General features: G+C 45.9%; 2 protein-coding genes across 2 annotated transcripts; one reads left to right on the top strand and one right to left on the bottom strand.

Moving 5' to 3' along the window:
- Positions 1 to 4443: 4443 nt before the first annotated feature.
- Positions 4444 to 16465, top strand: GGCX (gamma-glutamyl carboxylase). The gene is made up of 15 exons (XM_004691593.2): positions 4444 to 4531; positions 5178 to 5348; positions 6415 to 6573; positions 7961 to 8126; positions 10015 to 10093; positions 10784 to 10890; positions 11679 to 11842; positions 12181 to 12446; positions 12576 to 12707; positions 13087 to 13238; positions 13637 to 13806; positions 14035 to 14165; positions 14414 to 14561; positions 15586 to 15781; positions 16207 to 16465. Exons 1-15 carry the CDS (start codon positions 4489 to 4491, stop codon positions 16397 to 16399), a joined length of 2277 nt encoding a protein of 758 aa, XP_004691650.1. The 5' UTR covers positions 4444 to 4488; the 3' UTR covers positions 16400 to 16465.
- A 3067-nt stretch (positions 16466 to 19532) lies between these two features.
- On the bottom strand, positions 19533 to 26167 carry MAT2A (methionine adenosyltransferase II, alpha). The gene is made up of 9 exons (XM_004691592.1): positions 25775 to 26167; positions 23623 to 23700; positions 23405 to 23527; positions 23059 to 23171; positions 22824 to 22967; positions 22481 to 22699; positions 22081 to 22263; positions 21798 to 21931; positions 19533 to 21145 (listed from the first exon to the last, which is right to left on the bottom strand). The coding sequence occupies exons 1-9, from the start codon at positions 25863 to 25865 to the stop codon at positions 21043 to 21045; spliced, it is 1188 nt and encodes a 395-aa protein (XP_004691649.1). The 5' UTR covers positions 25866 to 26167; the 3' UTR covers positions 19533 to 21042.
- Positions 26168 to 27660: the final 1493 nt, after the last annotated feature.

Here is a 27660-nt window from a genome sequence, read left to right as displayed (position 1 = left end):
AAAAAAAAAAAGAAAGAAATAGGAAAGACCCACCATGGCTTCAATGCCTTTATGGTTTGACAGCTATTTACAGACAATCTCCAAATCTGTATCTCCAGCCCTGACCTCTCTCTCTCAATTACCGTTATTATCTCTCCAATGCCTAGAGAGTCCACAGACAACTCCAACAGCTAAACCGAAAGCTTTTTTTTATTATTAGTTTATTTTTACATATTTTTGTGCATTTTCCATCTCAGTTGCAATCCCCTTGTAAGACCAAACCTTTTATCATGTCCCATGTTCTTCCTCCTGGCTAGAACTCCCACTGTTACTAGTCACACAAGCTAGAAACCCCAAAGCCACCCTACACACACAATGAGACATAGTCTTAATTTTATTTCAGACATGTTCTCAGATCCACTCTCATCTTTCCATACCAGCTCTTGTTTTCTAGGTAATGCTGGCATGAGCTTTCCTTTAGACACTTTAGCCACCTCCAAACTGATTTTTTCCTACCCAGTCCTCCTGGGGCTGTTTGTTATCTATCCAAAAATTCAGATTTGGGGCACAGGGGGTTATGTCTCAGCACTGTGAAGCTATTGGCAGCCACTGCAGCATGAAGTTGATCCTCAGCCAGGGAGCTGACCCACATGGTGCAGCAGACCTCTCTTTCTCACCCCAACAGTGTATTTCAGACAAGACTCACTAGACAGAGTGGGGAGCAGAACATGCCGATCTCCTGAGGTACACTGCTAAGGGGAGCAGCAGGCAGGAGAGGTGTTCTGTGCCTTGTGTGGTTAGCACCCTGGTCGGGGATCAAACTCAGGCCACAGAGGTGATATAACTCAGGTGATAATATGAGGTGATCGAGTATATCTCTGAGACTTAACCCCTCTGCTACCAGGGAGGTCCCTACTAGCTAATGTTCTCTTATCCAGAACCAACTCAGTCAAGATTATTAAGACATTTGATTTCCCTCTCTCTACCAACACTGTATTCATCTGTTAAAGACCAGGTCATTTTAAAAAAACCTGATTTCTCCAGTCATAGTTTATTTCTTCCTCAGTGCTCTCATAGCACTTTTTAAAAATAAGATTTATTTATTTTTTTATGCATGCAAGAATTGGGGTGCAGGCCAGAGGTGGGGGGTGTGAGCTGATTCACCAGACACAGAATGGGGAGCAAAACAGGCAGACCAACTGAAATACACTGCTGAGGGGAGCAGTGAGCGAGACAGGAGAGGTCTGTTGTGCCATGCGAGTTACCTCGCTGGCCAGGAAATCAAACCCCAGCTGCAAAGTCTGCTGCACTACAAGGGAGGCCCTATTTTTATCTTTTTAAGGTAAATCCAGATTACTTTCCTTAATGGTTGTACCAGTTTACATTCCCACCAATAGTGTAACTGTGTCCCTCTCTCCACATGTTCTCTAGCTTGTGCTATTGGAGGCCTTTTTAATAGTGCCATCTCACATGTGTGTGACTGGTTTAACATGCATGGCTCTTATTGGAAGCACTGATGAATATTATTTCATGTCCATTGGTCTCCTAGATAACCTGTTTGGTGAATTGCGTGTTTATATCTGCTGCCCATTTTTAATTTCCATAGAATTTTGAACCTCATTTAATACTTAACTTTCTAAATTCTATTATTACCCTATAATTTCTACATTCTCTTATCATTTCTTTATCCTTAAACTTAAACTTAATTTGTTGCTAATGATAATGTTTGAACTTCTCTCTTTTTTTTTAAGATTTATTTATTTGTGCATACAGAACTGGGGTACAGGCCAGAGGTGCAGGGGCGGTAAGAGGATTCACCAGAGACAGAGTAGGGAGCAGAAAAGGCCAAGTACACTGCTGAGGGGAGCAGCGGGCAGATCAGGAGAGATCTGCCATGTGGGTCACCTCCAGGGCGGGGATCCAACTCATGCTGAAGTGGCTTTAGCTTCTTAGTGCTGTGCTTTAACCTGTTGCGCCACCAGGGAGAGCCATGTTCAAACTTCTAAGTGAAAAGTTAGTATTTTGGGAAACTTGTATCTGCCAGTTTGAGTTTGATAGCTTCTCAACATTTAAGAGACCCTGCAGTAGGAAGAGCTGCATAACTCAGTGAACAAATGTTTTCCAAATGACCATATGTATGATTTTACAAAATCATACCTATGTAAAAGATTCATTTATAGTACAAGATAAAGCAATGATTTTAATATAATAAAACATAATGTTCATTGATATGGTGTCCGACTCCATATCCAGCTGATCTTCATTTTTATGTTATTTAATTTATTTATTTGTACAGAACTGTGGTATAGGCCAGAGATGCAGAGGATGAGAGGATTCACCAGAGACAGAGCGAGGAGCAGAACAGGCAGATCAATGAGGTACACTGCTGAGGGGAGCAGCGGGTGGGTCAGGAGAGGTCTGCCGCGCCATGTGGGTCAGCTCCCGGGCAGGCGGGGATCGAACTCATGCGAAGTGGCTTTAGCTTCTTTGTGCTATGCTTTAACCCGCTGCGCCACCAGGGAGGGCCTAATCTTCATTTTTTATTTAAAAAAAAATTTATTTATCTTATACACGAACTGGGGTGTGGGCCAGAAGGGGTGGATAGGGGCCAGAGTGGGGAGTAGAACAGGCAGACGTACTGAAATACACTGCTGAGGGGAGCAGGGGGTCACTATTCCACATGTGAGTTAGCTCCTTGGTGAGGGAGCTGGGGATCCAACTCAGGCCTCAGCAGTGATGGTGCTGAGATTTAACCCCTAAGCCCCAGAGAGTCCCCTAATAGTTAACCTTTAAAAAATCACCACTAGTAAGTTTAGGTGTGGTATCAAAGAATAATATTCATAATTACCTCAAAAGGCTATTAAAATACTTTTTCTGGGCCCTTCCTGATGGCTCAACAGGTTAAAAGCACAGCACTATGGAGCTACTGGCAGCGGCGGTAGCACAAGTTCAATCCTTGGCCAGGGAGGTGACCACTCCTTTCTCACCCTCTGCTCCCTCCAGGAGTTTATTTCAGTCAATCAGACTGTTCTGTTCCCCAATCTGTCTCTGATGAATCCTCTCACCCCCAACCTCACACCTCTGGCTTGTACCAGAGGTATGTATAAATAAATAAATCTTTAAAAAACACCTTTTCCTTTTCCCATTAAGTATCTGTTAGGTTGGGTTTCCTTTGTTTGGCAATAGATGGGATACAGAAGCAGTTATGAGAACACAGCTATCCTCAATTAAGTCAGACATGAAAGATTTGTATATCAAATCATACTACTTGGTCAATTTTTTTTGGTGTAGATTTTTCTTTTTTTCATTAAAATGTTTTATAAGAGCCCTCTCTGGTGGCACAACAGTTTAGAGTGCAGCTCTGTGAGGCTGTCCTCAGCCCCTGCAGCATTTGATCCCTGGCCAGGGAGGTGACCCACAAGGCTTGGCAGACCTCTCCTGACCCGCCTGCTGCTCCCCTCAGCAGTGTACTTTGTCGATCTGCCTGTTCTGCTCCCCACTGTCTCTGGTGAATCCTCTCACCCCCTGCACCTCTGGCCTGTACCTCAGGACTTGTGTGCATAAATAAATAATTCTTTTAAAAAGTTATATAAACATATAGTGAATTTATTTTTTCTTTTTAGTGAATCAACACACATTTTAAACATTCCTCAGTGTATATTTCCTCTTTCCTAAATAGGGTAATTAATCACCCATGTAAACAAAATCTCTGTAGGGCTCTTAATAATTTCCAGCACTGTAAGGGGTCCTGAAGCAAACACACACAAAAAAATACATGATAACCTCTGCTCTGGGATATTTTCCTCTCATTGTTCTGGCCAACTCCAATGCAGAGAATTAGACATTACAGTTCTGTGCAAGACTCGCCTCTAAGAATCTTCCCTGATGAACCCTATTCTACTCGCTACCCCTATTCTGCACCCCCTGTGCCTTTATGTAGCCGTTTCTCCCGCTGCTTTCACACTTCTGGTTCTTGACAGTCCTGGGACAATGAAGCTGCACATCTTTTCCCGGCCATGGCAGCCAATTCCACGTGCGTTTTTCAGCTGGACCATCCAGCTCCCTGGGGAACAGTTTGACCTTTTCCCCGCATGGGTCCGTCACGGAGCACCGCGGGGTGACGCTACCACCTGGTGGGATTTAATGAAGCACAATGGTCATTGATCTGGCGTCAGACTCGACATCCAGCTAAACCTTGCTTTTCTTTTTTTTTTAATTTTTATTTTGTAGACGACCTGGGGTGTAGGTTAGACGGGCGGGGAGAGTCACGGGGAACACCTGCCGAGGTCGAGCGGTGGAAGAGAGGCGGATCTGGGGAGCATCCTCAGTACACCCCAGGTCACCGAGTGAAGTGAGCTGTTGCGCTCCGCCCTCTGTCGCCAAGCGGGGAGCTCGGCGCCGCCCTTCACGACGGTCGTCGCTGCGCTTTCCGGCGGGTGCTGACGTGTAGGGGGGCGGGGAGCCTCGGCCGGGCAGCTGCTGCAGTGGCGGACCTACCTGTGCAGGGCCATGGCCCAGCCAGCCCGGTCCGCGCGGGTGTCGCGGGGCTCAGGTAGATTCCTTGCCACGCGGGGAGCCTTTCGGGGCGAAAGGGCCTGGAGGAACGCCCTGCGGGACTCGGGGGAGGAGGTGTCGGGGACGGACTGCAGTCAGCAGCTTCAGGATGGTGGTGACATCGGGAACCCTTTGTGATTAGGGCCTTTTTTTTTTTAAGATGTAATTTTTTTTATGCATTCAAAAACTGGGGTACAGGCCAGAGGTGCTGGGGTGGGGTGAGAGGATTCACCAGCGTCAGAGTGGGGAGCAGAACAGGCAGATGATACTGAAATACACTGCTGAGGGGAGCAGCGCGCACGTCAGGAGAGGTCTGCTGCGCCACGTGGGTCTCCTCCCTGGCTGGGGATCGAATTTGTGGTGCTGCAGATAGCTTGATAGTGCTGTGGCTTTAACCCGTTGCTCCATTAGGGAGGGCTCACAGGAGGTCTGTTCTCTTGAGTACTTCTGGAGCAGTGGCTGATTCTGGAGAAGGGCTTTGCAGCGGGCAGATTCCGGTATTCACAAATCAGAGGGAGGATCCAGGTGGCAGAAATCTTGGGGATTCGGGACTTTTGATTTCTGCGGTTTGGGAGGGGAATGTATTTTCAAGCATCCCCACTCACCTTGGGCGCACACACACTTTCTCCATTTATTGGTTGCAGATAAAGTACGAAAAGACACGGCTGGACAGACCTCAGGACCCAGGCAAGGCAGTCAAATGGGGAAAGTTTTGGGATTTGAGTGGACAGATATTTCCAGCTGGGGGAAGCTAGTGACCTTGCTGAATCGACCCACAGATCCTGCAAGTCTGGCTGTCTTCCGATTTCTCTTTGGTAAGTTCAGTTTCTGGAAGTGCCATTGTGATTGTAGGTGGGAGAATAATAGTTTTAAGTCCTTTCCTTGGTGACTTACTGGACTTACCTCCCTTTCCCCCAGAGTTGAAGGTAGCGTGAAAGAGGCCTTTGTGTTTAGGATCAAACACAGCTTTGTCTCCTATTAGTATATGGACACCAGAAATGCTTTGATTTGGGGCTATAGAAAATACAAAGGCAAGGAACAGGGACCCATTTTGCTTGTGGCATGAAGTTGCCCAGTAACTATGATAAGGACTAGATTTCAGAGAAGCAGCCGGAGTGAAAGGGCACATATGTTGGCAGTAACCACTTAAGTGACCTCTTAATTCATAGGTCACAGCATAGGGTGACAAATGTGTTGATTCATAAAATCGCTAGTGATTCTCAAATGGGGACAGTTTTCTTCCCTGGGAGATATTTAGCAGTGTCTGGAGACATTTTTATTTGTCCCCACTGGGGAGAGGGTAAGTAAGCGGCCCCTGGCGTCTCTGTTGGAGTCAGGGATGCTGTTATACGACCTATAACACACAGGAAAGTTCTCCCAGCTAATAATTAGCCAGTCCAGCCCCTCTGAGGTTGAAAAACCTTGACTTAACTAGAGGTGGCTTCCGGACCCTGAGTAGACCCTTCTATTTACCCACTGTGTTGGCCAAATACTGCTGTTTTCTGGGTGTGCTAGGAAGTGAGAAAGGTAGGGAAGCATGACCCTAGAGCACTTTGCAGTCCAGTAGAACTGACCTTGGTAGATAATTATTACTCCCCTAATCGCTTTTGTAGTGCTTTGTACACTTTTCTCCTTTCTCTCTTCACCCTGTGAAGTATTATGAGCCCCTCTCATACATGGAGAATCGATTCAGTGAGGTACAGTAGGTGGCTGAGGTCACATACCTGGCATAACACCTTGCACAGCAGAGGTCAGTAGGTATTGATAAATGAATGAATGAATAAGTTACAGAGCCAGGGGTAGAAAAAAGTGTGCCTCCAGAGTTGGTTGCACTGGACTGTCTACTGAAAATTCTTTGCTGGGGCCTAACTGCTTTCTCAGGGTTGCTGATGGTGCTAGACATTCCCCAGGAGCGGGGGCTCAGCTCCCTGGACCGAAGATACCTGGATGGGCTGGAGGTGTGCCGCTTCCCCTTGCTGGATGCCCTCCAGCCTCTGCCACTTGACTGGATGTATCTTGTCTACACCATCATGTTTTTGGGTAAGGGAAACTACACAAGACTCCTGGTCTTACCTAAAATACCGAAATACAAAGCATGCTGGTCAATGGGCCACGTCTTATTCCTCATTTCATTTTCCACTGTGACTCATTTTATCCTGCCCACCCATGTACCCTCTGAGCTTTTTTTTTTCCCCCTGAAGATTTGTTTATTTATGCATACAGAAACTGGGGTAGACAGAGGTATGTGTGTGGGGAGAAGGATTCACAGGCAGGTAGATTGAAATACACTGCTGAGGGGAACAGCAGGCAGGTCAGGAGAGGTCTGCCGTGCCATGTGGGTCACTGCCCTGGCTGAGGATCAAACTTGCGCTGCAGTGGCTGCAGACAGCCTCCTAGTGCTATGCTTTAAACTGTTGTTCCACCAGGGAACATACTTTAAAATTTTTTTAATGATAGTTTATTTCTACATCATTTTATTGCCTTTTTCTATCTCAGTTGTAATCCCCATTGGCTTCCTATCACCAGATCACCTGTGTGCCATCACCATAGTCCAGTACACTTCCCCTCTCCCCCATTTTTGATCCCATTGCCCACTCCACCTCTGTGAAATGTCTCTAGTATACACTTGTTCATTATTATTATTTCCCCCCACCCTGGTACTTTATGCTTCTGCTATGAGTGAAACCATCTGGTATTTTTTCTTTCTTATTTCACTTAGCATGATCCTTCCAGCTCTGTCCATCTTACTGCAAAAGGCATGTGTTTATCTGTTTTGATTGCTGAGTAATATTCCATCGTATATATATATATACCACATCTTTTTAACCCAGTCATCTACTTTTGGGCATTTTGGTTGATTCCATGTCTTTCCTACTGTAAATAAAGCAGCAATAAACATGGGGGTACAGGTGTCTTTTTGAATCAGTGTTTTTGTATCTTTTGGATAGATTCCTAAGAGTGGGATTGCTGGGTCATACCTCCATAACTTTTTAAAATATTAAAATAGCATTTAATTTTTATTTAGTTTTACCTTACTATAAAGTGTATGGTGGTTTTTCTTTTTTCTTTTTTAAGAATTTTTTTTTAAGATTTATTTATTTATGTATACAGGACTGGGATAAAGGCCAGAGGTGCAGGGGCCGTGAGAGGATTCACCAGAAACAGAGTGGGGAGCAGAACAGGCAGATCGATGAAGGATACTGATGAGGGGAGCAGCGGGTGGGCCAGGAGAGGTCTGCTACACCGGGCAGGGGATCGAACTTACACTGAAGCGGCTGCCGCTCGCTTGCAGTGCTGCGTCCTCGCCCATTGTGCCACTAGGGAGGGCCCCATCGTGGCTTTTCTTAATCCTACCCATAGCCTGTGCCAGAGAAGCCAAGCCTGTGGTAACACACTGACCTCTCAATCTTCTCCCCACAAATCCCAGGGGCATTGGGCATGATGCTGGGCCTGTGCTACCGGATAAGCTGTGTGTTTTTCCTGCTGCCCTACTGGTATGTGTTTCTCCTGGACAAGACATCGTGGAACAACCACTCCTACCTATATGGTTTGTTGGCCTTTCAGCTGATGTTTGTGGATGCAAACCGCTACTGGTATGAGTCTTGGGGAAGAGAGGGGAGAGGGGTTGGCTGGGTCAGGATAATTATTAGAGATAGGGGCCCACTGACTTTCTAGAACTTGCCTCAGCAAGCATATTTTCAACCATGCTTTGCAAAGTGCAAGGTCATGCTTTGATTTAGATGGATTTGGAAGGGGGTGGTTCAGCAAGGTTGAGGTACTTGGGATGACAAAAAAGCAGAAATGCCTCCATTCCCACCCCTTTACTCTTTCCATATCTCCCCAGGTGCCTTGATCTATCCACTTCCTGTAATCCTCTTAGAAGAAGAGAAGACTAAAGCCAGATATAGCTGGTTTCAAATACTTCAAGGGAGCAGACTTTCCCTGTATGAACCCAAAGGGGCAGAGTTAGAACCAAGAATAGAAGTTGCTGTGAGTCAGTCATGTCAAAAGGAAAGGCCTACAAAAGCGAGGCCTGAACCCTCCCACATCTCCCTGTGGGAGGTAACCCACCCCCTTATCTGGCTTGTCAGGACCATCTTTTTTTTTTTTTTAAAGATTTATTTGTGCATACAGAACTGGGGTACAGGCCAGAGGCTTAGGGGGCGGTGAGAGGATTCACCAGAGACAGAGTGGGGAACAGAACAGGCAAATCGACGAAGTACACTGCTGAGGGGAGCAGCGGGCGGGTCAGGAGAGGTATGCCACGCTATGTGGTCACCTCCGGGGCAGGCTGGGATCAAACTCATGAGGAAGTGGCTTAAGCTTCTTAGTGCAGTGCTTTAACCCACCGCGCCACCAGGGAGGGCCCTGTCATGACCATCTTTAAGGGGAAGTGAAGAGAATTTGGAGACACAAATTGGCAGGGTAGATGTCCTTTAAGGATTCTTTCTGTTAAATGAAAGGCCATTATGAATGTTGTAAGTTGGGTATAGGGAAAACAAATACTGATTTCAAACACTGAATGTCGTGATTTATCAGTTATTAATCAAGTTTCATTTGTTAATACAAATAGCTCTTTGTAAGCCTTTAAGCTCATTCAGAATGGCCAGCTCTGATCATGCAGAACTGAGAGGCTGACAGAATATCCCTGAAAAGTTTCATTTTTATGACTTTTGACACAATTTGAGAAAATACCAGTCACTTACTAAAGGCTTTCCACATGCCAGGTACTCTACAAATGTTTCTAATTTTTCCTCATTATAGCCCCATAAGGTCTATTGTGTTGTTCCCATTTTAAGGATGAAGGAACTAAGGCTTAGATAAAGAAAGGACTTGTGTAAGGTCACACTGCAGGCACTAGGCACAAGTGAAAACCCAGGTCTCTTAACTGCAGGCTCCAGTGTTCTTGACCACAAATGTAAGCTGCCCCTTCCCAGCTTCTCTGCTCAGTCATTATCATTAAAACCCCGATTTGCTTCTGTCTTCCAGAGTACATCTAGTCATATTACCTGCATTCATCAGTTCTCTCCCAAAGTAAGCTGCAGCAGGTACACTCTAGCGCTAGATCCTGACACTCAGGCCATGACATATCACTTTGCCCTGGATACTGACTATGGAAAAAAGAAGCCATGATACATATTTACATACACTTTAGCTTTACAAACACTCCCTCAAACTCCTTCATTTTAGTCATTTTCTAGCATTGTAGCCTTTTCCCTGATTTGATCCATTAAGATAAACTAACCTGCCTAACAAATGAAAACATGGAAGTTTTTGTTATCACTCACTAGTAGTATTTCTGTGATGACTTAATCACTTAAAATCATCTGTTAGCATTGGTTTGTAGACTTCTAATGGGCCTCCAAATAACACAGGGCCAGAGAGGAGGTGGGCAATACCCTGGGATAGATTGACACAGTTGAAAGGAGAGGTAGACACTGACCAAGAGGCCTTCCTCAATTCTTACCCGCCTTTGTTTAGGTCTGTGGATGGCCTCCTGAGTGCCCGTAAGCGAAATGCCCATGTGCCCCTCTGGAACTACACTGTGCTGCGTGGCCAGGTATGGAGCTTTAGGATAGAGGAAGGTGCCTGACAGCCACCGTTGGCATGGCCTTCCCACTGCCAGAGTGCATCTTCCCATCTCGTTTCCTTTTCGCTGGAAAGCTCAGCTGACTTTTCTGTTGTTTCCCATTTTTTGAATGCTGGGTTCTCTCACCACGTCATGGGAAGAATAGAGCCTTACCCCTGTTTGATTAGAATCCTCATAATAAGTATAACATCTGTTCCATTACTTTTCCTGGGTGCCAAATACTGTGCCTGGCATTGGTAGATAGTCATAAATACTTGCTGTATATGTTATCTGAGATGAGGGAGCAGAAAAATGTGTCTTTCTTGAGAGCTTCTTTGGAGGTTCTAGCAGGGTAGCGCAGCTACTCGTATACCCTCGACCAAAGACCAGTCCATCACTATTCCGGGAATGCCGTCCTCTTCGACCTAGTGCGTGGCTTCCGGAGGGACGCACATGGAGGTGGTGAGGGAGGAAGGGGACACCGGCCTAGTCAGCCAGATCAGCGGAATCAACCCTGGTGATCAGTGGAGTGACAGATGTCACAGCCAGATCGCCCTCACATCTTAACGGGGCCCTGAACTGAGGTCAGAACTTAGGTTCTGTGTTTGTTCGCTTTTTTTTTAACTGTAGAAAACAAAGTTCCTTTTTTGTTTAAATATCATTTGCATCCTGTGTTTGCAGATCTTCATTGTATATTTCATTGCTGGTGTGAAAAAGCTGGATGCAGACTGGGTTGAAGGCTATTCCATGGATAACCTGTCCCGGCACTGGCTCTTCAGTCCCTTCAAGTGAGGCACGGGTACTGAGCGGGTGACTTGTCTCGCTCAGGACTCAATTATGGCTGTTGAACTTGCCACATGCTTTCCTCTGTCCACTCATCTCCCAGAAGGCAGCTGGGAGACTTATGGTATGGGCCAGAAAGAAGGGAGAAAACGAAAGGAAAGAGTCACCAAAACTAGGTGACTCGGTATCCCCAGCAACTGCGCTGGATGGTGCCTATGTCTCCGGGGTGCCACCCTATCTTCCTGCCAGGATTCCTCATGGGGAAGTTGGGGTAGTCAGTGTCCCTACTCTGAGAAAACCCTTTTTATAGCTTTTTTTTTTTTTTTTTTACAAAACAACATCTTACCTCTCTGATTTCTCTCTTCCTCCCAGTTCTTCTTTCCTCTTGTTTTACAGTGTTCTTTTTCCTCTTCCCTGTTATTTTCCAGTTCCTGAAGTTTGACTTCATTATTATGTTAGTCAAATATTCACCGTTTAAGATTTCTTCTCATTTATAACCTCCATGAGGGTCATGTCCCCTCACCCCCGCCCCAGCCATAGCACAGACACATCATCAAATTTTGCTTTTTGAGATCTACCCTTATGGCACAGTGTATAGAAAATATTGGATACCTAAAGTGTGTGGACACCTAAGGAGGTAGAAAAACCCCCATAAGCCACCTTTATCTGCGCCCTTCTACCCACCTGCTGGGACAGCCTTTGGCAAGGACAGGGCCGCAGAGGCATGTTGCTGGGGTCGAATATGCTGCGAATACAGGATTTTCCCAGTAACCTGTGTCCCCTGTGTCTGCAGACTGATACTGTCCGAGGAGATGACCAGTCTACTAGTGGTGCACTGGTGTGGGCTGGTGCTGGACCTCTCAGCCGGCTTCCTGCTCTTCTTTGATGCCTCCCGGCCCATCGGTCTCCTCTTTGTGTCCTACTTCCACTGCATGAATTCCCAGCTTTTCAGCATTGGTCAGTACCTGGAGTCTGGTAGAAAAGTAGAAACAGAAAACCACAGATTTACAGGGAGGAACTTGTCAAAGGCATGTTTGAGAGTGGGAGAAGGTGATTAGAACAGAAGCTAGATTGAACCCGATGTAGTCGCTGTGAAATGGAAATAAAAGGGAGGAGAGGTCTGGGCTCCTGGGCTCAGCGTGTTGCGCAGTAAGGACTGTGGAAGGAGTATTCTCAGGTTAAGAACTTACAACATTGTGAGTGGGACACCTGGGAGAAGTGTTCTGAGGGAAGTGGGGTGAGAGAATTACCCATGTTCCTTTCCTTAAATGTGTCTCTTGTCCCTGCTTTTCTAGGTATGTTCCCTTATGTCATGCTGGCCAGCAGCCCTCTCTTCTGCTCCCCCAAGTGGCCTCGGAAGCTGGTATCCCACAGTCCCAAAAGGCTGCAAGACCTGCTGCCCCTCCAGACTGCCCCTCAGCCCAGTTCTTCCTGCATTTATAAGAGGAGCCGGGCCAAAGAGGGCCAGAGGCCGGGGCTGCGCCACCAGCTAGCCACTGCCTTCACCCTGCTCTACCTCCTGGAGCAGCTCTTCCTGCCTTATTCCCATTTCCTCACCCAGGTATGTTTGAAAAGGGGTTAGCTTGGAAAGTGGCAGCAGTGCACAGCAAGAATGTTTTTGTAGCCCTTCCCTGGTCGAGGATGGAGTGTGAGAGCCATGGCGCTGACTCTCCCCGCCCTGCCTTCTCAGGGCTATAACAACTGGACAAATGGGCTGTACGGCTACTCCTGGGACATGATGGTGCACTCCCGCTCCCACCAGCACGTGAAGATCACCTACCGCGATGGCCGCACGGGCGAGCTGGGCTACCTTAACCCCGGGGTGAGACCGCTGATGCTGACAAGTTACTATTGTCAGCTTGAACTTCAGGGTCTGGGTTGATCCTAAACACAACTCTAAAATAAGACAAATCTGGGTCCGCTCCACCCCTTCTCAGAAGCCAGGTTAAATGACCTTTTGTGTGAATGGAAACAGGGCAATGCCGTCCATTTCCTTGGCTGAAGCTAGATTTGGGAAAGTTATGTAGCACACTCACCCGGCAATGAGACAGTCTCCAAAGTCAGGTTCAGATGTTTTTTTCTTTTCCTGGTCCAGATGGGCAGCAGGCAGGGGTCACTTTGTGCTGTTGGCAGTGCGTGGCCTGTCTGGGAGGTTGAGGTTGCTAATGATGAGGCGGGACTAATGTGGGGGTTTGGGACAGGTATTCACACAGAGCCGGCGATGGAAGGATCACGCAGACATGCTGAAGCAATATGCCACTTGCCTGAGCCGCCTGCTGCCCAAGTACAATGTCACTGAGCCCCAGATCTACTTTGATATTTGGGTCTCCATCAATGACCGCTTCCAGCAGAGGTGGGCAAGGGAGCAGAGAAGGGGGAAAGAGAAACCCAGCTCCTTTTGCCGAAATGAATAGCCTGCTCCCCAGTGTATCTTGCTTGAAAAGCTGTCTTCTAGTGCATGTCTCTGTCGACCTGGTTGTGGACATAGCTCATTATTTCCAGTAGGGGGCACCAGAAGAAAAGTAACGACTTGTTCTTTTAGAAACTGTTAACACAATTCTCCTCAGATGGCCACTAACCTCCATTCTTCCAGTGCACCAGAATCTCGTGCCCACCTTCCTCTCCCCTCAGACTGGCAATAACATGCTGAACTGGGCCGTTTCTTCTATCTGGGAATGGCGATGAAAAGAACCGGAAGCTCTGATGGGTGGGTGCCCGTGGCCTCCTTAAAACATGGTTTTCTTCCCTAAGGATTTTTGATCCTCGTGTGGACATCGTGCGGGCCGCCTGGTCCCCCTTCCAACGCACACCTTGGCTGCAGCCACTGCTGATGGACCTGTCTCCCTGGAGGGCCAAGTTACAGGAAATTAAGACCAGTCTGGACAACCACACCGAAGTGGTCTTCATTGCAGATTTCCCTGGTACGGAGGGAAACAAAGGCCAGCTCTGTGGTCTTTCACTCTGGCTCCCTTCGCCAAGAGCACTGCCTATGGTAGAGGGGGAGACAGCACTGTGGTGGGAAGGATGTTTTTGAAACCTGAGGCGTAGTCATGGGGACTATGTCAGGTCTCTTTTCTGGGGGTGGGGGGTAGGAGGGGTGACTTCGCTCGACACCATCTGCTGGGACTTCAAACTGTTGCCCCTGGCAGGGCTGCACCTGGAAAATTTTGTGAGTGAAGATCTGGGCAACACTAGCATCCAGCTGCTGCAGGGGGAGGTGACGGTGGAGCTGGTGGCAGAACAGAAGAATCAGACTCTTCGGGAGGGAGAAAAAATGCAGGTATTTTGTTGGGATTAACAATGTTTAGAAGAGTGGTGTTTATTTACTTTAGACTCAAAATGCCTTCCACTGCAGCAGTGCAAGGACTCCTGGGGCTGTTAATAGCCTCATCCAGGATTTTTGAGGCTATAATTCTGTTGGACCCCAAAACATGATAAGAAAACAATATGCCTGGAGGGGTAGTACAGGGTGCCCATAGGCTGGCTGGAGAAAGATTAGAGTGAAATATGTGCATTTCTTCTTGTCAGTTGCCTGCTGGTGAGTACCATAAGGTGTATACAGTGTCAGCTACTCCTTCCTGCTACATGTACATCTATGTCAACACTACAGAGCTTGCACTGGAGCAAGACCTGGCTTATCTGCAAGAACTAAAGGAAAAAGTCGAGAATGGAAGTGGTGAGTATATATATATGAGCATTTGGGCTGAGATAGTCCTGCTTACAAAAAGTTAATATTATGAATGCAGATCTTCTTTTCTTTTTTTTTTTAAAGATTTATTTGTGCATACAGAACTTGGGTACAGGCCAGAGGTGCAGGGGCAGTGAGAGGATTTACCAGAGACAGAGTGGGGAGCAGAACAGGCAGATCGACGAAGTACACTGCTGAGGGGAGCAGCAGGTGGGTCAGGAGAGGTCTGCTGCGCCATGTGGGTCACCTCTGGGGAGGCAGGATTCGAACTCATGTGGCAGTGGCTTTAGCTTCTTACTGCTGTGCTTTAACCCGCTGCACCACCAATGAGGACCCTATTTCTAGCTACTTTAAAAAAAAATTATTTATTTATGCATACAAGAACTGGGGTGTATGCCAAAGACCCTGAGGGGTCCAGGGGACTAGTGAGAGGATTCACCAGAAATAGCAGGGAGCAGGTCCTCCCTGGTGGTGCAGTGGGTTGGAGCACTGCATTGTGAAGCTAAGCCAAGCTGAGGCTGCTTCATTGTGAGTTCAATCCTTGCCCCAAAGGTGATCCACATGGCGCTGTAGATCTCTCCTGTATTGCCCGTTGTTCTCCTCAGCAGTGTACTTTGTCGATCTGTCTGTTCTGCTCCCCACTGTTTCTGGTGAATCCTTTTGCCACCCCTGCACCTCTGGTCTGTACCCCATTTCTGTATGTGTAAATAAAATCTTTGAAAAGAAATAGTAGGGAGCCACACAGGTGGATCTACTGAAATACACTGCTGAGGGGAGCAGCAGGTGAGACAGAAGAGGTCTGTTGAGCCATGTGGTCCCCCTGATGGGGGATCGAACTTGTGCTTCAGCGCTGTGGATAGCTTCATAGTGCTGCAACTTAATCTCGTGCTGCACCAGGGAGACCCCAGATCTGGCTATTAAAGAACTTACCACTTCTAGCTGGTAAATGGGGCATTCTCAGAGACCATACAATCTCTATCATTGAGTCCTTTTTTTGCTACCTTCTGGGTAGAAACAGGACCTCTACCTCCAGAACTGCAACCTCTGCTGGAAGGGGAAGTAAAAGGGGGTCCTGAGCTGACACCTCTAGTTCAGACCTTTCTTAAACGCCAGCGAAGACTCCAGGAGATTGAACGGCGTAGAAATACCCCTTTCTATGAGCGACTCTTTCGCTTCTTACTGAGAAAACTCTTTATCTTTCGCCGCAGGTAAGTTTACCCACAATATTTGTCATTGTCAGAAGAGTTTGCAAGCTGGGTTAACTTTTCGCTGGTGGGAGTAATAGTAGACTCTCACCCAGGAAAAGTCAGTCTAGCAATGTTATCTTTTGCCCTCTCCATTCTTCTCTTCCTGATTTAATGTAAGGACATGTCTGGTGGCCTACTGTTTTAATTTCCCTGTTTATCTCTAGCTTCCCTTTGAGTTATTCCTACCCCACTTTGGGACCCTTTACCAGATTGTATAAGGAGTGGGGTGTCTGTCCAGCTGGGATGAGGATTATTTTCATTGAGGGGAGTTTCTCCTTTATGCCTGGGTGAGTGGAGGTGGGACCATGTGCCCCTCAGGGCTGTGGCAGGAATTCCCCGTGCTGAAACAAGATTTTGGACTGAGGGCACTTTTTCTTCTTTTTCAGTTTCCTCATGACTTGTATCTCACTTCGAAATCTGGTCTTGGGCCGCCCTTCCCTGGAGCAGCTGGCCCAAGAGGTGTCTTATGCAAACTTGCGACCCTTTGAACCAGTTGGAGAGTCCAGTCCTTCCAATACAGATTCTTCAAATCCTGATCCTCCTGAGCCAAATTCAGAGCATGTTCACTCAGAATTCTGAGGGGCTCACAATGTATGTAGATGTAGTATCAATTACAGGACCATTACCTCTGTATAGAAACTGATTCGAAAAAAATACTTCAGATATTTTAAACATTGTTCTTCCCTGTCCATAACATTTTTAATTCAGAGATGATAGTTTAGGGGAGGTAGGTAGTAAAGCAAGGATAAAATTGATCAATCGTAGGTTGTAGGGGCTAGGAAAGGGTTAAAAGCAGTATGAAGGGCCTCCCTGGCCTCATAAAGGATTGTCTCAGCACTACAGAAGCCATCAGCAGCCACTGCAGCATGACTTCAGTCCCTGACCAGGGAGCCAGCCCACATGGCACAGCAGGCCTCTCCTGTCTCTCCTGCTGCTCCCCTCAGCAGTATTTCAGTAATTCGCCTGTTCTGTTCTCCCCATTCTTTGATGAGTCACTCGCTGTCCCCCAGCCTCCCCTTTCCTGCACCTCTCTGGCCTACACCCCAGCTCTTTGCATAAATAAATCTTTAAAAAATAAATAAAAGCTTTATGAAAATGTCCTTCTAGGATAAAAGGGTAAGCAACAGGATTAAATGACTGGCCCCTTGGAAAGAGATTTAAAGATTTAAATGTACCTTGATGAAAGAACAGCAAACTGTCCTCAAGTGCTTACTATTTGCTAGGTACTGTGTAAAGCACCGTGACATTAATACGCAGTCAGTAACCACTGCCTCATTTTACAGTTGGAGAAACAGATAGGGCATTATTATAATTTGTTCAGATATATACCTTGTAAGAGGTAAAGTTGCTGATTTGAACCTCAAGTCTGCTTAAGTCTCTGCATTCTCATTTTCAGAACCATTGGAAATAATTCTTAAATAATGTGGCTTAAAATCTGTCTTAATATACAATTAGGATAGTGATCAAGTTCCAAATGTGGAGTAATTTTTTTTCACTGCATTTCTAACCCTTTGTCCTATTAGCTATGTAGGCAGTAAGTTTTTGACTAGTTGAGTCTACTTAGAATAGCACAAAGTTAAACTAGTGAGTTTAGAGGATTGGTAGTATTTAGCTTTATTTTCGCCTATAGCTAGCAGGTGATATCAAGAAAAAAGTCAAACTTGATTGAGGGATTAGGGAATTCTTACACTTTGTAGGCTTGTGTGTGCTAGGCTTGGTGCTGGTTAGGAAGAATGCAAAGGAATTTTTTCATTTGCTTCTTCAAAGTCCCCCACTCTGGGAGCTCATGGTCCCATAGCAGAGATTGGCACTGAGATTTCAGGCTTCTCCCACATATCCCAACCCACTGTATCCTCATGGACAGTGGCCTTGGGGTTCTCCCCTAGGTTGCTCCCTTTTCACTTAAAATTACATCCACTCATGATTTCCAATGATGCTTAGATCTTTCCTGTATTCTGGATCTATCTGATTAGCTCCACTTGACGTTCCACTGGGCCATCACACTGTCCTAGAGAGAGCTTATATTCGTTTCCAGCTCAGACCTGCTTTATTAGCAAATGCAACTAGTTTCACTGACTTTTGCTCACATTTCATGGCCCATCAATATCATCTTTTACTTTTTCGATCTATTGATTTCTGCTACCTCTGTTCTTTCAGCCTTTATATTGGAACCTACTTAGGGAAAGCTCACAGTAGGGCTACTCTTTTAGTTGTACAAGTTGAGTGTGAAAAAAAGCCAACTTCCTTGATGTAAAGTAGGGCCAGGCAGTCCTTGCTCACAACAGGTATTGCATTGCCAGGGTTAGCAATGGCTGTTCCACAATGTCACCACTGGGGAGAAACCTTTCTCTTTCTGCATCTCTCAGTGCTACAATTTGTGGCACTCTGACCTTTGCTTAATTTAGCTATCTTGTTTCCCAGCACTGCTCCCTGCCTTAAGTATGCTCTTAATAAAGGATTACCTCCTGCCCTAAACTGTACCATCTGATTCACCTTGTTCAATTTTGTTGTATCCTATTAAACTTGTATCCTATTAAACTAAGACTGAACATCTAGGCTGTTCAGATTGAAATCAGGCGCTGCTGCCATTATCTGTTCTGAGAAAGGGCTATCAATATCCTCTTAGCACTTCTTACTCCCAAAATTTGACAGATGGTCTCCCTTTCTGTAAGGCATACTTGTCATCACTCTCATCTCTTTGACCCAGCTAGTTGCTGGTCAAGTTCCTTTACCTTACTTTGGTTTCATCTGTGTTCTCTACCTCTCCCCCTGCCCCCCCCCCCCCACACAACAGGGCAAAGGCCTTTACTCTTCCTACCAAATATGGTGTCTAAAATTATTACTTCTGCACCAACGATTACAACTACTCATCCTTATTCCCACCTCACCAACAGGATTAGACAGCAATGCAGTCACAATCTAAGCTTTTGAAAATCTTTATCATCTAAGTTAGATTCTCATTTCATAGTGTTTGCAAAATACATAACAAAGTGGAATCTGTCTCCCCATCCCAAGATTCCATACAAAACTTCTAAGCCTCTAGTCAAACAGGCATAAAAGCAAGCATTCCTTCAGACACTTAGGCCTAGGTAGAACACTGAACCAAACCTGACTTGACACATGGTAGTGTAAGTGGCTGCCTTTTTTACTTAAGGTCTTTGGCTCTAGAAAGGATGGTTCAGGACCCTTGTGGTAGATTATGTTTGCTCTAGTTACCTTTTATAAACCTGTAGCACCTTTACTGTTATTGTCTGATTGAAATAAATTTAAGTACACGTATTGTGCCACAAGATTTAAAATTGACCCACCAGTCTAAACACTTTTAATGTGTAATATACAGCTTCATAGAGGACTATGGAACATGTCAAATAAGCTATTTTTTCAAGTTATAGTTAAATTACTTTGAGACATTACCTTCCCCCCTCCATTACGATTTTATGTAATTTTGAAAGCATAACTTATAGCAAGAGGATGTTGTAAGACACCAATTTGGCCACCATATGGACCAAAAACAATATGCCGGAGAACTCAACATCAAACCTTAAACCTTAGTACCAGGGACAAGACCTACAAAACTATCAAATGCCTGTATTAAGTCTCTTACCCATGAGTAGGAATGCAATTATTAAGGCCTAAAGTTACACGCATACACAGTACAGTCTTTAGATCATACTCATTGCACTGAAACACTTTTAAAGAACAATGGACACAGTTAAGGTAGAACCTAGCATTTTATTTAGATCTTCATTAAACTGTTGGAATTGAGAACCAGACATACGTAATAAAACCTCCAAAAATAGATCCTGAAAGGCACTTTCTGCTTAGGGCAAGCAGTCATGGAATAAGCATGTAAACAAGCTGGCTTCTCTGTACCACACCAGCCAAGTCAGCTTTCTCCATGCCAGCCGCACCAGCTCTGCCCTCCCTTCTGTTAACACCAGCCACACCCCCTGTAGGTCTAACCCAAGGTTTTTCTGTAGGACACCTTGGCCTACCTGGGAATGCTGGAAAACATGTTGTTAAAGGAATCATGGTGTTGAGGAAAAAAAAATCTTTTAAAAGCTGCCATCTGAGGTGATAGCTTCTCTGTACTTACGCCATACCCCAGAATACAATAAATAAGCAATTAGAAAATGTTCAAGTATGAAGGGATTTCCTCCTCCCCGCCAAAAGCACTGCTCTCTGAAGGAAGCTGGTTTCTCTGTAGCTACACCAGCTGTTCAGAAAGCTCATTGGACCTGGTTTTGAAAATAAAACAAAGTTAAAACCCTGGGAGGAGTTACTGTGCAGTGTGGAGTACTTATTCTTTCTTATAAAGAAAAAAAAAAGTTAACTGGTACCAAAGTGTGCAACCTACAGACCCTCAGGTACTTCCCTGTGACTTCTCTGTATGACATCACAAGGGTGCCAAGTGCCTGTTTTTTTCTAGAGCTAGGAGTTGGTGGTTTGGCTAGTGCTGAAACCATGCATAGGATTGGTTTACTAAATAAAACCCTTATTACGTACGTCCTCCAAAAGACAGCTGAAAAGTGGAGAGATTTTGATTTGGTGCTGTTTAAGAGATGGCAATTAAGAGCATAAGCACCAGAGAGATGGTTTAATGGTAACTGCCTTTTTTTTTTTTAAATGTCAGGCTAGAGCTCCAACTGGAACTTGCGTTACATGCAAGACTGATTGGATTAGGAACACTCCCTGACAGAAGAGCTACATAATTAGAAGTGGATCAAGTTATAGGGAGGATATGGGAAAGCTTCACATTCATAATAGAGCTGAAGACATTACAAATTCATGCTGACAGGGCTATGGCATTGCCAGACAGAGGCTATAATGGAACTACAAGTACGTGCATAAGACATTTTCAGCATTTTGTGGGAAAGTCAATGCAACTAGGATTTTGGGGGGTTGGGTGATAGGGCACAAGGGTTCAATTTCAAAGCATTATTTACTACAGTGTTGTTGGTTTGTTTCTAGGCAGTTACATGGATCACCTATGCTCACTAAATTCATTATAATGGTGAACAAGACACCTAGGGACAGAATAGCAAGCCCAACTTACAGTCCCCCACACAAGCTAAAATTCATGTCATTGACTAGAGTGACTGCAACTGATCAGGAGCTGAAAAGAGGACAGGAAAATTTAGGAAGAAGGGCCCTTTCCCTCAGAGCTTGAAGGCTTCTCTGTAGCCTACGCCAACAAGTCTGGGGAAAAAAGGCTAACACTTTCAATATTTAAGTTTTTTGGGCACTTCCCATGGGAAGCTGTCCCTACCAAAGTGGCCATAGGCTGCAGTCCTCTGATAAATTGGCTTCTTCAGATCCAGATCCCTGGAATATACAAGTCCGTAACTTAATATGTAGCATTCAATTAAAACAAAGCAAAACAATCAGCAAGACTCATTTTCAAGAGTTCTGGCAAATGAGAAGTTCTCTGGGGTACGCTAGGAAAGAAGTTTATGGCAAAAGTATTTGTTACTTCCTGGTGTCCAAACTCCTTGCACAGTCCTTATTAGTAACTACAGTTCTTGTTTTTCCGTCCCTGGCTCGACAAATAATGAAAACTTGTCATTATTCTGAGAAATTTCAAATGTAAAAAGCTCATCTGAGATAATGAAATACTTACCAAAGTCCCATGCCCACACCCTGCCATGGTTATTTTCTTTATAACAGCCTTGAACATCCCATTTATCTGTACTAATTTCTTCTTTAAAAAAAAAAAAAAGTCATACTTAGGTAATATGAGCACAAAGCCCAGTATCAAATATTGAGGACTTTCTAGGGTGGTTAGACTAAGCCATGGAGTGCCTTGATTTTTGATTTTTCTTAAGTCTGCTGAACACAACTTATGATAACATCAACACATTCTAGGAATTAAGATGTTTCCCACACTTGAGTCTTCCTTCACTTCCTCAAGTTTAAACATTTCATGATACCCACACCCTAGATATTTTTCACTAACAATAGGCTTTACCATCTTTACCTGACAATGACCCCAGGGCGGAGATCAAAATTCTTCCTCACAATCTCTAATAGCTCTCTCTCACTCTTCTGAGAGGTGCCATAATGGAAAATGGAGATAGACAATGGATGAGAAACTCCAATAGCATAAGAGACCTGAAAGAATTCAAATAACCAAAAAATTAGTCATCAAAACATCTGCATACATGTATTGATATACTGGTATATATATAAAAAGATTACTAAGATACCCTTCCCACTTATATGCATTCAATCACACTAATGATATAAAAGAGTATATATACCTGAACAAGAACCCTTCTGCACAGACCTCCTTTAACAAGGGATTTTGCCACCCAACGAGCAGCATAAGCAGCTGAACGGTCCACCTTGGTATAATCCTTTCCTGAAAAGGCACCTCCTCCATGAGCTCCCCAACCACCATAAGTATCCACAATAATTTTCCGGCCAGTCAAACCAGCATCACCCTAAAAACATAGGATTTGAGTCACTTTATATGCTTAATCCTCTTCCAATAAGCAGTTTTAGATCAGGCTTGTTAAATGCCCATTTTTATTACTCAGCAAATAACCTTTAAAGACACACAAATGGGGCTTCAGAAAACCTAGAAGACGGTACTAGCAAAATTTTTCAAGTAACCATCACAAAAGATCCAAAAAGCCTAAAATTTTTAGATGGCCTTACCTGAGGCCCACCAATAACAAATCTGCCACTTGGCTGTAGATGATAGATTGTATCCTCATCAAGATACTTTGCAGGTACAACAGCTTTGATGACCTTCTCCTTGAGGGCATCCCTCATTTCATCAAGACAAACTTCTTCATCATGCTGAACAGATATAACTATTGTGTGGACTCTGATGGGAAGCACAGCACCTCGATCCTGCATATACTGCACAGTCACCTTGAAGGTAACACAGAATATCAGTCTATTAAGCAACTTAGTTCTTGATTTTGTATACTAAATTAGAATACAAGACTTGTTCATCTGCGCCAACATAGTATGTGTAAATCTAGTTATCACTTACTTGAGTTTTAGAATCTGGGCGTAACCAAGGCAAAGTGCCATTGCGGCGCAGTTCAGCCAGTTTGGCATTGAGCTTGTGTGCTAAGACAATAGTTAAAGGCATACATTCCTCTGTTTCATCAGTGGCATAACCAAACATCAAACCCTAAAAAAGAAAAAGTCACCAATGTGATCAACACAAATTTTCATAAATTAAACATTAAAAGAGATGTAAGTAAGCGTCCACACCAAGATACCTGGTCTCCTGCACCAATGTCTTCCTCATTACGGTCAAGATGAACACCCTGAGCAATATCTGGTGACTGTTGCTCCAACGCTACTAGCACATTACAAGTCTTGTAGTCAAACCCTATAAAAATGACAATGTTTTGTTTTTAAAAAGAAGTTCTATATGACATTACCTGGGATTCTAAGTATCACTAAAGAAAGTATACGCAAAATTAGTACCTTTTAGAGAAGGAAATAGAAATTGGACAAAAAAAAAGTAACAGTAATCTTTAGATTAGGAGCATTCTAAATGCTAGTGAGGTTTATAGAAACTACCTGAAAAAAGCTGAGAAAAACTAAGCTACTAGAACATACCTTTGGAAGAATCATCATAGCCAATGTGCTTAATAGTTTCACGAACCACTTTCTGGTAGTCAACAGCAGCTCTAGATGTAATTTCCCCAGCAAGCAGGATCATTCCAGTTTTAGCAACAGTTTCTAATGAGAGAAAGGTTTCATGCTCAAATTTCACTTTTACAAAATTTTATGTTATCTTTTCACCAGTTGGTAAGTAAGCAGTAGTCTGAACCTACCACAAGCCACTTTGGCATCTGGGTCCTGCTGAAGGTGGGCATCAAGGACAGCATCACTGATCTGGTCACAAATCTTATCTGGAGGGGAAAAAGAATTCCTGGCTCAACTTCTAAAGTGAAAGCATGTCCATTTTCTTTTAATTACTCCTATAAAGCTCACTGGGACAGAGCTTTCTTTAAAACTTAGTAATAAATTCAGTGACTGTTAAGTATGTACACTGCTATAAGCACTGCATTACCAGAAGTCACTGCCCTGTGCAATTAATGCTAGATACAGTGCTGCACGTCAACCTGAAAACTTGACACCAGGGCCTTAATATAGTTGTGCCACAAACTCACCAATTCAGTAAGCCATAACTTAACAAGTTTAGTACATTTTAACTCATGAAATATGCATACTTTAAACTTCACAAGGGTGTCACAGTTCCATGTTCTTAAGTATTGAAAACATTTTGAAAAATCAACTTCCCAAGCAAAACAATTTCCACTGTAAAGTAACAGCCATGCGTGGATTATCTTTAAATTCCAAAGTAAAGCTAGGAAACCTTTTGCTTTACAATGTTAATTTTCAAACAGTCCTTATATCTTACCCTCTAAATTTAAAGGTTGCATTATAAAGCCAACCAACCATTAAAGATTTTTTTCCTACTCACTTCTTCGTTAACAGTCTTAATTTTGCTCATGTCATACAATATTCCACTACTGGTACCAAACCCCTGCTGTACTGGGAGCTCAGGGAGAACTCAGGCCACAGACACACCTGCCTCCCTAATTTTAAGTAATACCCGTTAAGTAACAAGGAATGTCAGAGTTCACCAGTGAAAGCAAGAATACATGATAAACAAAAAGGACTAAAACAAAAATCCCTGAATTTCATGGTAAGGGTTGTCCCGGCACAAGAGTTATGCTGGGAAATGCCCACTAGTATTCTGAGTCCTGAATCCTAGTTGGCTTTCTCCCCACTGTATTGCCAGCTGCAGAAAACTGAAAAGAGGACAGAGGTAAATTTTGCCGAATTTCCTGTAGTCATCTAAAACACCAAATTGTGTACTGCAATCCAATCAGAGGCTTGAAATTAAATCCACAAACTTAAACAAGTCAAAAACCGCCTACACCACACCCAAACATCTGCTCTTCACTCACCAGGATCTGGGGTTTGTCCACGCTACAGCACCAAGTTGCCCGTGGGCACAGTGTTCCTCTTAGGCACAGTGGATTTACTACAGGGAAATGGGTCCTCGGTCACAGACTAGGGAGCTACTGTCACTGAAGTACCCTAAGAGCAGAAACCAAACCGCGATCTTCACTAGGCGATGCTTTCGGGCTGAGACTGGAGGTTCCTTGAAACAGCTTCATTTGTTCACGTGTAAACTGATCCATAATGGCGGATCAGTGGACAAAGCCGGGGAGGAAATGTGCAAACCTTACTGAACGGTGAGTACCGAACACTTTAAAAGGAAACCCAAGGCAACGGCGGCGCACACTAATTCATGTTTCCTTATCCTTTTACAGAGGTCCATATAAGGACTGCCTTCCCCAACAGGCGCTATATTTAGTTGGAGGCTGTCACCTTGAAGACAAGGCCACGTTCTGCCTAAGGGCAAGTCCGTCCTCTTTACCAAGTGGTAACGGCACCAGCCGAGGCGTTAAATGGAAACAAAACGTCCTGGGGCGCCGGCCCCCCACTTCTCAATCCCCGGCGCTCCTGTGGCCGGACGGCTCCCCCTCGCCCAGATGCCACATGCGGCAAACACGTGGTTACGGCTGCAATGCGGGGCGCGCGCTCCCGCGGGCGGGTGGCGAGCACTCGGGGCGGGTCTCCCACTCGAGGGTTTTCAGACAGCAGGGCGGAGAGGAGGAAATAGTGCCCTCCCCGGGCAGAGCACACGCGGCCGCGGCCCCCGCCCTCGTCGTTTTCTGGAATCTTCCGCATGTAGAGGCGCGCGGCCGGAGGGAAGAGGAAGGGGGAGGGGAGCAGCGGACACGCGCTGGGCACCGGCGGCGCCACGAGGAAGGCGCGCGGCCGCTGCTCTCCCCTCGGCCCCGGGGGCGAGGACAACCAGCGCGGGCACCACCTGCGGGTCCCGGCCGGCCAGGCCGGGTGCGGTCCCACGCCCCGCCCCTCGCTTCGCTCCGGGCCCCGTCACCTCACCTGGGTGGCCTTCCCCCACAGACTCTGAAGTGAAGAGGAACGTGCCCTCCTCGATGAATGCCTCATGGAAGCCGTTGAGCTGCCCGTTCATTGTGGTGGTGGTGACGGTGGCGGTGAGTGAAGGTGGCGTGGAGGAGAAAAGGCAGAGGGCGAGGCAAAGACAGCGACTTGCGCAAGCCGAGACAGCGATCTACTCCCTCTAGGCTGGCGGCGCGGAACGAACGAGGCAGCGGGCGGTGCGGCCCAGTATTTATACAGAAGCGCAGCGCGCGCCCGGCTCGGGCCCCGCCTCCGAGTGTCGCGCGCCAATGCGCCACTTGCGGCAGGGGGCGGGGCGGGGAGGCAGAAGAGGCGGGGCGGCGAGCGGAGCTCGGGGCGAACCATTCTGCGAGGTGGGGGGGGAGCGCAGGTTATACGCCCCATCTACTAATATTTAGCTATCTTAAGCAGCTGTAACATGGAATAAGTGGAAACGTGAGTATAATGGGTAGTTTTGTCCTTTCTTGTTTTACGTGGAGGAAAAGCGACAAGGGCTGGCTGGGCTTTGTCCCCTATGCTGTGACATGGCACCTCCCTCCCGACCGTTGGCTGGGCTAAATGGCAGCTAGGTCGCGTCCCCCAGCGGTGGCGGCGGGAATCGGCCGAGGTTTTGTCCTTCGGCTCTGCCCGAGGGCCTTTCCGGCCGGCCACCTTTAGAGACCGGGTGGCGGGGAGCCAGTGGCCCCGAGCCATGTGAAAGTGGCCATCTTGGCTGGTCAGCTACCACTCCTCACCCCCCCCCCCCGTAGTCATCCCCGCCCCGGGCGGTGCTGGCAGCTGGAAATATTGAGGGGCTGCCGCCTGGTTGCTAATTCTTGGGTAATGCTTATGTGACAAAAATGGCTGAAAAGCAGATTAAAGAGAATTATGTCAGTTTGAAACGATTGCTGCCCTTCCTTTACTCCCGGCGCTTGCTTCGGAGCGCGGCCCTTCCCCTTTGTTGACCCTACAGCGAAGGCCACGCTGCCGCTCTGGAGGCCTCGTGGACTCCGGCTTTTCTGCTGTCCAGGGAAGGAGGCCCCTAGCCAGGCTGACTTTGCCCTTGCTGATTCTCCTATGTCTTTGAGGAGGGGGGGAAAAAAAAAGTCATTTCAGTATCTTTTGTTGGAGACAGTGGAATCATTTTTCTTGGGGGTAAAGCCCTATTTCGCCCCTTGCAATTAAGAGGATCTCTTGACAAGTTGAAAGGGGTGTTCCATGAAGCTTTCCCTTTCAAATGTCCACCCGCGATTGCCCATTTTTGCCCTTTAAAGGAATTATGTGGGGAGAGAAATTTGAGCCAACGAGAAATAAGGAGTCAGAACGGACTTCATGGAGTCCCGGTTTGCAAGGCGCCCACAAGTGGAGAGAGGGTGGGGGTCACTTCCCAGCGCCGGGGCGGTGGGCGGCACCGGGTTGGGGGCGCGCCGCGAGCTTCAGCCAGGACTTTTTTTACCCTGTGAGTCGGATCCCGATCCGCCTGCGCCTAGGAGCGTGCGGAACCCGTCAGGAGGTGGATGAGCCCCAGTGGGGCTGCCAGTCGCTCTGAGAATTAGGTAAATTCTGAAGATCGAGCCTCTCAGCCACGTGCGTGAAGAAGGGTGGAAGTTTGTCGACTGGAAACAATGAAGCACTTGGTCTGTGCCAGGGACTTTGACAAAGAGGGTGAAGACAGAGCTCAAGCTCGACTTCATGACCACATACACCGTCCCTCCAAGCAGGCAGCAGGAAAAGGTTAAAGCACCAAAGAGACTATACAGCTTGTTATTTTTATTTGTTGGTTTTTATTTTTCAAACTACTAAGTTATCTTTTTTTTTTTGTTTTAGTGTATTTTACCTTTTTTGTAAAAAGCAGAATGCCAATTTAT

The sequence above is a fragment of the Condylura cristata genome, unplaced genomic scaffold (genome assembly GCF_000260355.1).
Source record: "Condylura cristata isolate star-nosed mole 26May11 unplaced genomic scaffold, ConCri1.0 scaffold00031, whole genome shotgun sequence".
Classification (NCBI taxonomy): domain Eukaryota; kingdom Metazoa; phylum Chordata; class Mammalia; order Eulipotyphla; family Talpidae; genus Condylura; species Condylura cristata.
Note: the sequence above shows the minus strand (reverse complement) of the source record. Positions and strands in the feature narration are given on the sequence as shown.